This window comes from Elephantulus edwardii, unplaced genomic scaffold (genome assembly GCF_000299155.1).
Source record: "Elephantulus edwardii isolate Elephantulus edwardi_28Jun2011 unplaced genomic scaffold, EleEdw1.0 scaffold00199, whole genome shotgun sequence".
In the NCBI taxonomy this organism is placed as follows: Eukaryota; Metazoa; Chordata; class Mammalia; order Macroscelidea; family Macroscelididae; genus Elephantulus; species Elephantulus edwardii.
The window spans coordinates 2409802-2420100 of record NW_006399949.1 but is presented as its reverse complement, the minus strand read 5'-3'; the positions used below and the strand labels follow the sequence as shown (position 1 = coordinate 2420100).

Below are 10299 nucleotides of genomic sequence, written 5' to 3'. Positions count from 1 at the left end.
GAAATACGAGATTACAGAGCAGCGCAAGATTGACCAGAAAGCTGTGGACTCCCAGATCTTACCCAAAATCAAAGCCGTTCCTCAGCTCAAAAGCTACCTGCGTTCTTTATTCTCCCTCACCAATGGGGTTTATCCTCACAAATTGGTTTTCTAGATTATTGTAGACCTAATTAAATAATGTTTAGACTATGAAAAAAAAATACAACATTGTAAATCTCATGCTGGTCCAAGTATCACAGGACTTAAAGCCTCTGAGGACAGGTATTGTTATATGCCATCAGGTCAGCTGTGACTCATACCTATCCTGTGTACAATAGCTCTGCAGCCTGCCCTGTCCTGAACCAATCTCACTGTCTCCATCATACCTCCCTCCATTAGTCCAATTACTGTGTCAATTAGTCTCATCCAGAGTCTTCTCTCTTGCACTTTACCTCGAAGGACTGGTTCCTCATGGCAACATGCCCCCAGTATGTGAGACAGAGCTTCACAATCCTTGAATCCAAGGTAAAACTGGTTTTACCCTCTCCAGGTCAGACTGATTTGCTCCCTTGGCAGTCCATGGTATGTTCAATATTCTTCTTCTTCTTTTTTTTTTTTTTTTCTTGTTGTGTCCCGTCAAATAAGATCCAACTGGCACAGGAGGAGATTCCCCTCCTTCTCAAGCAGAGCATCTGGTGGATTCAAACCATGCAACTTTGGGATTGCAGTTCAGCTTATTGCCACTAGGCCACCACAGCTCCCTCAGTATTTTTCTTGAGCACAACTCAAAGGCATCAATTCTGCTTTTGTCATTCTTAGTTATTGTCAGCTATCTAAAGTGTAGCAAGTAATTGCAAAGACCATGGCCTGGATCAGGTATACCTTAGTATCTAGACTGACATCATTGCTTGTTAGTACTTTGGAGAGGTCCTTGACAGCAGATTTTCCTAATACAGTTCATCTTTTGGCTTCTTGCCTGCTGTTGCCACAAATATTGATTATGGAACAAATCAAGTTGAAATTGTGAATAATCTAAATCTCTTCTCCATCTATCATGATGCTTCCAATTGGCCCAGTGTGAGAATCTTTGTCTCTTGATGTTAAGCTGCAATCCATATTAAAGACTACAGTCCTTGACCTACTGCAGCGAACACTTCAGGTCCTCCCAGTTTTGGCAAGCAAGGTTGCTATCTGCATAACAGAGGTTGTTGAGGAATCTTCCTCTAATCCTGATGTTACATTCCTCCTAATAAAGTCCAGCCTCCTGAGTGATCTGTTCCACATATAGATTGAAAAGGTATGGATAAAGAACAAATTACACACAGTCAAATGTCTTTGTATAGTCAATGAAACAAAGATAGACCTTCCTCTGGAACTCTCTCCTTTCAGCTAAGATCCATCTGACATTGGCTATGATGTTCCTAGTGCCATGGCCTCTTCTAAACTCAGTGTATGTTTCTGGTAGTTCTCTGTTGATGTACTATTCCAGTCAGTTTTGGAAAATCTTCAGCAAGATTTGTTTAATAGTTTCCAACTCCTATCAGATGATTTTTTTTAAAAAATGGAAATAAATATGGATCTCTTCCCATCAGTTGGCCAGAAAATCTTCAGCAAGATTTGTTTAATAGTTTCCATCCCCTATCAGATGATTTTTTTTTAAATGGAAATAAATATGGATCTCTTCCCATCAGTTGGCCAGATAGCTGTCCTCTAGATTTCTGGGTGCAACCTAGTGAGTACATCCAGGGCTGCAATTGTTGAAATATGTCAATTAGTACTCCATCAATTCCTAGAGCCTTGGGTTTTTGGCAGTTCCTTCAGAGTAGCTTGAACTTCCTTCTTCATCACGATTATTTCCTGATTATAAGCTGTTTCACAAAATTCTACCATGTTAGCCAATTCTTTTTGGTACCATGACTCCCTGTATATTCTTTCCATCTTTTTTTATTGTTTCCTGGATCATTCAATATTTTGCCCATAGCATACTTAAGTATTGCATCTCAAAAATTGAATTTATTCTTTAGTTTCTTTAGCTTAAGAAATTCTGGGCAAAAGTGTCTCTTTTAATTTTCTGACTCTATATTTTGTTATATTTGCTTTGTTTTCCTGAGCTGCCCTTTGAAATTTTCTGTTCAGTTCCTTAACTTCCTCATTTCTTCTTTTTGCTTTGACTTCTCAGTCTATCTCTGTCTTTTATTCCTACTCTGTCTTTGGGATGGCCTTTTATATTCTTCATAGATGATATTCTTGTTATTCTCCCACAGCTCATCTTCTCTGCGTTCATTTGCATTCATGACCTCAATCCTCTTTCTGAAATGCTTTTAAAATTTAGGTGGGATGGATTCAAGACCAAATTCTGGTTCTTGTGAAATTGCTTTCATTTTTATTATCTTCAATTTGAACTTGCATATGAGTATTTAATGATCTGTTCCACAATCAGCACCTGGCCTAGTTTTCACAGATGGTATTGAGCTTCTCCAGTAATTCTTTCCACAGATGTAACTGATCTGATTCCTGTATAGACCATCAGGTGAGGTCCATGTGAATAGTAAACTGTTTTTGTTTCCTATAAAAGGTATTTGCTAGCCAGTACCAATTACTCTTTTAGTAACTGTGTAATCTGATGCAGTTCTTCAAAAAGTAAGTTTCAAATATCTTGATAAGAAAAATGCTTAACAAGAACAAAAAAACTATCAAAGCTAGCATCCCAAAAGTCACTAAATTATTTTTTTTTTAAGATGTGCAGTAATGAGCATTCTAAGACTTTTATTTCCTCCTTACCTTATCTCCTTCAAAGTGGGGAATGATGGAAGTGGAATTAGTAACTTCCTGCCAACTATTTCAGACTTTACATTGACTACAGAAAATCTAACAAGTGTAGTTCATTCAACGTTCTTGCAGATAAACTCAAGGAGCTATGAAGAGTTTACCAAATGTCATCAAGACCACAAGACTGGATAAACAAAGGCTAAAAGTTCAAAGACACTCCTTTGCACTTTTAAGCTCTACCAAATATTCTGTGACCAGTTTTATATATTTATATATTTTTACTTTGTCCTTTTTTTATATCCTTTAGATTCTATCCTGATAGTCAAATTTGAGTCAGTTCCCCAAGACACATTTTCCCTTTTAATTTTTTTCTTCTCCTCAGTGTATCATTTTTGTGTCTTCAATAGACCTTCTCTTGTTCTAAATCTGCCTATCAAAGGATAAGTTTTCAATTTATCACAAAACTATAAGAGTTTTTGAAATGAAAGTCTCAAATTCAGCTTGCAACTTACCATAAACACAGTCCAAATCTCCAACCGCGAAAACGGCCATTGTCCGTGTTGGGGGAATAAGTCTGGACCTTTTCAGCCAGCACTGGAGGCAGAAAAGCACAACTCCACAAAGAAGAGCCACCAGAAAAATCAGCAGCAAGAACCTGAATCCACAAAAAGCAAGGAAGGAGCTGAGAGGGGTATAGCACTGGGCAAGTGTATTCCTTCTTACTTACTTCATAAGGGAAAAAAGAATCAACTAGTCTAGCTACAAGCTGTCTAAGATGCTGAGTTCCTTAAATACCCTCTCCTCCACCCTCCATACATTCACTTCTGTTGCATCAGCCCTAGGATTTCCCTGGCTCAGAGTGGATCAGTGTTGCTGGGGGAGCTAATTGTTGCCTTTGACTATGAAGAGTTTTCAAAGGAGCAATTTCTTGAGGCCCATTCTTCCTTTAATTGAGTAGTTATGCATCCATTTAACTAACATTTAAGCAACCAAATAGATTTTAGACTCTGGTGTGGGTGATTCAAGGTTGATAAGTGTATATCTCTGCCTTTAAGGCCTAGTTATTCATTTAAGCAAGCTTGTAATGTTTTCCTTAGAAAACACAAATAATTGTCTTAAAATTCCTGAAGAAGTGTATAGTAAAAGAGACAAGAGACTTATGTTGAATACTTTTAAGGTCAGCAATTAAGTCATTTAGGGATATTTCAGGAGAAAGGATGATTGTTGTTTTATAGTTAGGTAAACAACTTTGGAATAAATTGTTATGTTTTCAACGTATGGCGATCCCTGTAATAGGAAGTGTTTAAGTAAACCCTGTTCCACAAACCATCAGAAAGGGGTGCTTCTGTAGATATTAATTCACAGAAACTGTAAAATTTCATTAAGTCATATGATTTAATGCACTAGAGAGTGAGACCACAATCTCATATACTTGTGCATACCATAAAATATTTTTAAGACAGAATGAGGATGTTCTTACCAGATGTACCAAGCATTGGGATGTTGATTATTATAATTTACACACCTGGTGACAAAGGAAGAAAAATTAGTGTTGGACTCTGGGACAGATCATAACATAGTTCTGCGTACTTTTCAACAAAATCAAGCACATATTTACCAAATGTCCACTTGCTTCAAGTCACTTAGATTGCAGAAGAAATCCTGACAGATGTGGAAATAGTTTGAAAATGAAAATTCATTGACATGGAGTCAGAACTAACTTCCAGCTGACCTTCCTGCAGGTTTCCCAAGGCTGCAAATTGCAGGAGGGGAGACTGACCAGGTACTAACATTGTCAAAAGTTGCATTCTAGAATTCTCAACCCTTTTTGTCTGGATAAGCATGTGAGTAACTTTCAAGGACAACAGTGGGGCAATGCAGTGTATGTGGAGTCGCTGTTCTCATATCAACTCATTGACATACTCAGGATACACTTAGAGGTGACCCTCCAGCTGGTTTTTGGTGATTAAATCACAGGGAAAGAAATTGCTTATTGTTCTCCCATAGAGATGCAAATGGTTTCAAACTGCTGAAGAAGTGCTGCCTTTGGGTTAGTCTTGCAGCCCTCTTAGGACAACACCTCCAGAGGCCTGGAAGTCACTGTTGTTGTTGTTGTTGTTGTTAGGTTCTGTTGAGTCATAGACGACTCATAGTGACCCTATGAATTAAAGACCTGAGCACTGTTCATAGAGTTTCTGGAGGCAAGCCATTTCGGAAGTGGATGCCAGTCCTGCTTCCAAGCTTGTTTTAATCGGGAAGCTCCACCAAACACTGTCCACAGCGGGTAATGTTTATTGCTTTTGGCACATCAGTGTCACAGTGTTTAGCATCACAGCAACCACAAGTTACCTCTGTACAGCAATGTACAGACCAGTGTTACCACTTAGAAGAATGTTTGAAAAAAATAATTTAAACCAGGCACGAGGGCCCTAATGGATTTTTAACAAGGAGGCTATATCCCCTCCCCTCACTCCCCTTAAGGAATCAGCTTTCCACCCTCATTATTCTTAGCCACCAAGCTCCTGTAGAAGCCAGCTCCTGTAGATGGCTTTCAAAATGGAATCCAGCCAGGAGTCATTAGGTGGCACAAATAGTTAACTCATTGGTTTTTATTAAAGGATTAGCAATACAAAGTTTTAGTAGGCGTCTTGGATGAACGCCTAGCAATTTACTGAATCATCAGCCATGGGAAACTCTATGGAGCAAAGTTCTTTTCTGACATGCATAGTGTTTTCACAAGTTAAAACTGACTTGAAAGCAACCAGTAGCAGACAGAAGACAAAGAAATAGTCATCCTGAGTTCTTTTAAAAATGCAAAATTTCCAGGGCAAATTCATAACCTCTGTAAGAATGCAGTCTCTGGGTAGGGGTTAGAAGAGATACAATCCAATGAAGAAAGCTGATGAGGACAAACATTATGAAACAAGGAAAAAGAATGGGCCTGGCTCCACATGGCGAGGATGGACAGATCAATTGTGTGTCTAGACACATAGTCTGGGTGTGAACCGTGGAAACCTGTTAATCAAATCTGATAAGCCTCCAAGACAGAGCCATATTTAATCAACATTTCTTTTGCCATTATTAAAAGAGCAGTCAGTACTTTTCAACTTAAAAGCATCCATAAATGTCAACTAATTTCTGCATCATTTCATCCCCATGTCATGTTTACTATCATTTTGGTTGGAAATAACTTTCTGTCATAAGTATGTGTCAATTACAAATTTTACTCCCAACATTTAAGGCAAAGCCAGTCAGCCAGAGGTCAAGTGTTTTGTTTGTTTCACATCTAAGGTGTTTAACACAGTTACAGGTACAAGGATATGGGGGATGGTAGAGGGTTGTGGAAAAACACGGAAAGTATGACTTTAAAAATCTCCCTAAGACAAATGAGCAAGAGTGAAATCTTTTAAAAGTCATTAAAAGCACCCTCTTGTAATAGAATATTTCCCAATTTTCCAAAATAACACAGATTTGGCATGTAATTAAAACTGTTGTTAAGCAAAATAATACCCAGAATTCAGTTCTACTTTGCAGTTACACTGTTAAGACAATTACAACAATTTCACCAGCAAAGAATTTTATAGCTGCATGTGTACATTTATTAAACTATTAATAATATTTGCTTCTATTGAGAATGAGATTAAGAGGAACTTATTCTGTTTAGAAATTCTTTTGTAGAAATAAACTTAAAAATAATGACACAAAAGACTACATTATTAAAAATGTTGTATTTCAGTTGAGAGATGAATAGAGGAAAGTCTCTTAGTGTCTCAACACAACAGAAGAGTGGGAAGATCTTATTTCTGAATCTTGAAATCTAAATTTAAGGCCAGGAATATTTCGTTTCCAAGTATCACAAATACTTGTATTTAAAGTTAATCATGAAATATCCTCATTTTATAGATTTCTTAGTTCTAATTTCTGAGTAGCAGAAATAGTTTTTGTATGCATGATAGGGTAGTATTGATAAGTTCAGAATTCTCCAAATATTTATCATTTATTAAAACTGTAGTAAAAAACTGACATTTTTTTTTCTATCCTGTAAAACTAGTACTTTGCCTTAAAATTCTTTTTTTTTTTTTTGCTTTTTTGTTTATTTGTATGTTTTCTTTAGTCATTTAAGTAGTTTAGAACTGTCTGTTTACCAGGAGAAAAAAATGCATCTTTCCTAGATTAGCATTTACCTTGTTGAAAATATTTTTCCAGTCATATGTAAATGTATCTTCATCTATTTGCCAAGAAGAGAAATGCACCTTTCCTGAATTACCATTTAACTTTTTCTCGATTATGTGTTCATTGTTTTACAGCTTGCCTGTTTACTAGTAATTTTATATTAATTTTGTTTTTTTCACATGTGGAAATTCTATAACTTTACTAACAAAAGTGTATTGTTAAGTAAATTAGTATCATCTGACATACTTTGGACATGTTGTAAGGAGGGACCAGTCCTTGGAGAAGGACATCATGCTTGGGAGGGTGGAGGGCAGGCGCAGGAGGGGAAGGCCCTCTGGGAGGTGGATTGATTCGGTGACTGGGGCAATCGGGATGCGTGTGTCGGAGACAATGAGATTGGCACAGGACAGAGCAGAGTTTAGGGCTGTTGTACCGAGGGTCGCTACGAGTCGCAAGTTACTCGACGGCACATAACAACAACAACAATAACAACCCTAGTGTAAAAACGTAATGACCACTTCAAAGGGAGGAGGCAGTTTTTGAGGGGAATCTCACTATCCTCCTAGATCTGTAATAAAGTGTTTATGGATACTGCCATCTGTCTTATTGGCAATTGACCCCTTGCGTTCAGTAATATCTATATCTCTAGCTCTAGCTAGCTAGCTATAGAAAGAGAGAGAGAAGAATTGGCAGTCTCCTTCCATGTGATTTAAGGCTTCTGAATACCCTCCGGAGAATCAACTATTGGTTGGTTCTGATTCCACAGTACATAAAAACAACAACAACCTATATACATATATAAACAACTGTTACATATTCTATATATGTTATATCTATTTATGTTTAATATATTTTATATCTGTAATAGATATATAGTCTCTTGGCCTCAGTTTTAGGAATTTGCCAAACTAATTTCTCCATCTTCCTTTTAGTTCTTGTGCACCCTCTGGTGGAGGTTCTGATATTCCAGAAAATGCCCAGAATTTTTGGCTGAAGAACTTCTACAGGAGCCAGTAACTTCAGAATTTGTAAGCACCTTTGCTCATCTGAAAAGCTTTCAAAAAAGTTTCAATTATTTCACTTTTCAAATTTTATACACTGAACAACTGAAACTCCAAGAGGGAAAGAAAGTCGTGGGGTCACTGGTCACCCCAAAAATTTCAACTAGAGTAGGACTCTTCTGTCTATGTGCTTCCTTTCCCATATATCAGTTCTCTTTGTTAAGTTTCATTTTAAACAGAACCCTTTTGAGATTTGAAAAACCAGTAAAGTAATATCTAAGTTGCAATGATGACATAAGTACCTAGATTTCAGATGCACAAACTTAGTGTAGGAAAGGCAAATATTGTGCGAATCAAACTATTATTCAGAGATATGTATACACTTGGCCAAATTAAATAAAAATTTAACATTCACTGCAGTCAAATCTGTAACAACTAAAAGCAACCCGCAACCCTTTATTTGGTTTCCGAGTCTTTAAGTCACAATGGGAGGAGACTTCCCATTTTTCTTCTAAGGAGCTTCCCTAAGCCTGCGAGTTAGTGGCACAATTCACTATGTACTACTTCACCAGAGCCCCCTTAAATTAAGTGATATTACAGCCAAAAGGAAACTTCAGAGAGAAGTGATGATTTACCAAATGTTAAGGAAGAGATCTCTAACACTCAGAGTCATCCAGAAATTACTATTAAGAGATGCCGCTTTCCATAACTCTCAGAAGAACTGTTTCCATGCATTATACAGACCTTGTGGAGATGATCCATGTTTTACATGGGTAATTGATCTACTTTTCCTTTTCAGTACTAAGAATCTTTTTGCCTAGAATTAAACTTTGTAATCCCATTAAATTGATGAATTTTAAAAATATACATAGAGTTACCTACCACATGACAATAAAATTGCCTGTGGCAAATACTTGTGTGCCAGACACTCTCCTAAATACTTCTCCAATCTATTAACTCGTTTTCACATGTACAACCTTATAAGATATCATTTTCATTTTACAATTGATGAGACATAGTCATAGAGATAGTAAGTAACTTGTTAAAGACAGCTAGAATAAGTGACTTTCACATATACAACCTTACAAGGCATAGTCACACAGTTATCATTTTAATTTTATGATTGGTAAGACTTAGTCACAGAGAGAGTAAATAACCTGTCTAGAACAATATGGCTAGAAGTGTCAGAGGTAGTGTTTAAAAAAAAAATAAAAATCAATCGACTCTGGTGACATAATCTACAGACAGTTGGACTCTGCCTGTTTGAATCCACTAAAGGCTCTATGGGAGAAAGATAAGCAATTTGCTCCCATGAGATTATAGCCTTAAGTGTCCAGTGGAGGGTTAGCTACGATTCAGTTCCATCAACTCAATGGCAATGAGTTTTGAGATGTGGTTATGACGCCTGTGTCACTGTCTTCTCTACTACATCTCCAATCTGCCTGAATGCATCCCATATTTTATGCTCCTAAAATGTTTTCAGGAAATATTGAAAAAGAAAGGAAAAAGACAAAAGCATGGGGAATATTAGACAAAGAGAAGAAGCCCCAAGTGAAGTTAGTTTGTAAAATGAATGTCATAAATCTTATTTAATATATGACAGGATTGCAATTCAGAATTGGCTTAAGCTTTCTAGCAGTTGGTAGGCTGAAAGACAAAGTGCCTTTATAATGGCCTCTAAAATAAGCAAAAGTGAGAAATCATTGCTCACCAGATGTACAACTATCTCTGGCATATAGAATAGAGGATTTGTCATATGGGCCTTCCTAAACAAACAGTTCACAAGAGGAGCAATGATCCCAACTGTACTTGTACAATAAAAGTATAACAAATTTCATAAATGCTTTTATTTTTTTCTCAACTTAAATCTAAAGTGCAACTTAGTTCAATAATTTAGAAAATAGATGTAATGCCAAATCATCTTATTTATAGACTGTTGGCTTGACCTAATTAATCCAGAGAAGAATTATGTAATGCCTAGTAGATGAATGACCTATTTATCCCTCAGATCCATAATTCTGCTTAAACATTGACCATACTATATGACTTTGTGGTTCAAAATCTAGGCTCGGGAGTTAGAGAGTCATAGATCTAAACACAAGTTTTGGCTCATTCTTACTATATAATTTTGAACAAAATATTATTGCTGAGCTTAGCAAAGTAAAATGGTGGCATAATATTAAACAATTTTTTAATACATTTATTTTCCAGGATCCTTTATATAGAATCATATTTATGCTTTTAAAATCACCCTATTTATATAGATATATGCACATAAATGTTATTAGTCTTTTCTGAGGACTGGAGATGTGATTTAGGGGAGTCTATGAGGAGAAATGTGAGGTCAAGATTGGTGGAAGATCTATCAATAATCTGC

General features: G+C 36.6%; 1 protein-coding gene across 1 annotated transcript in view; it reads right to left on the bottom strand.

Annotated features, from left to right (window-relative positions):
• The window catches only part of LOC102874776, a 114422-nt gene that overhangs the window by 21887 nt on the left and 82236 nt on the right, over positions 1–10299 (bottom strand). The window contains exons 4-5 of the mRNA XM_006897074.1: positions 4229–4273; positions 3261–3403 (exon numbers count right to left, since the gene is read on the bottom strand). Coding sequence (XP_006897136.1) covers positions 3261–3403; positions 4229–4273 — 188 coding nt within the window. The remainder of the gene's footprint in view (positions 1–3260; positions 3404–4228; positions 4274–10299) is intronic.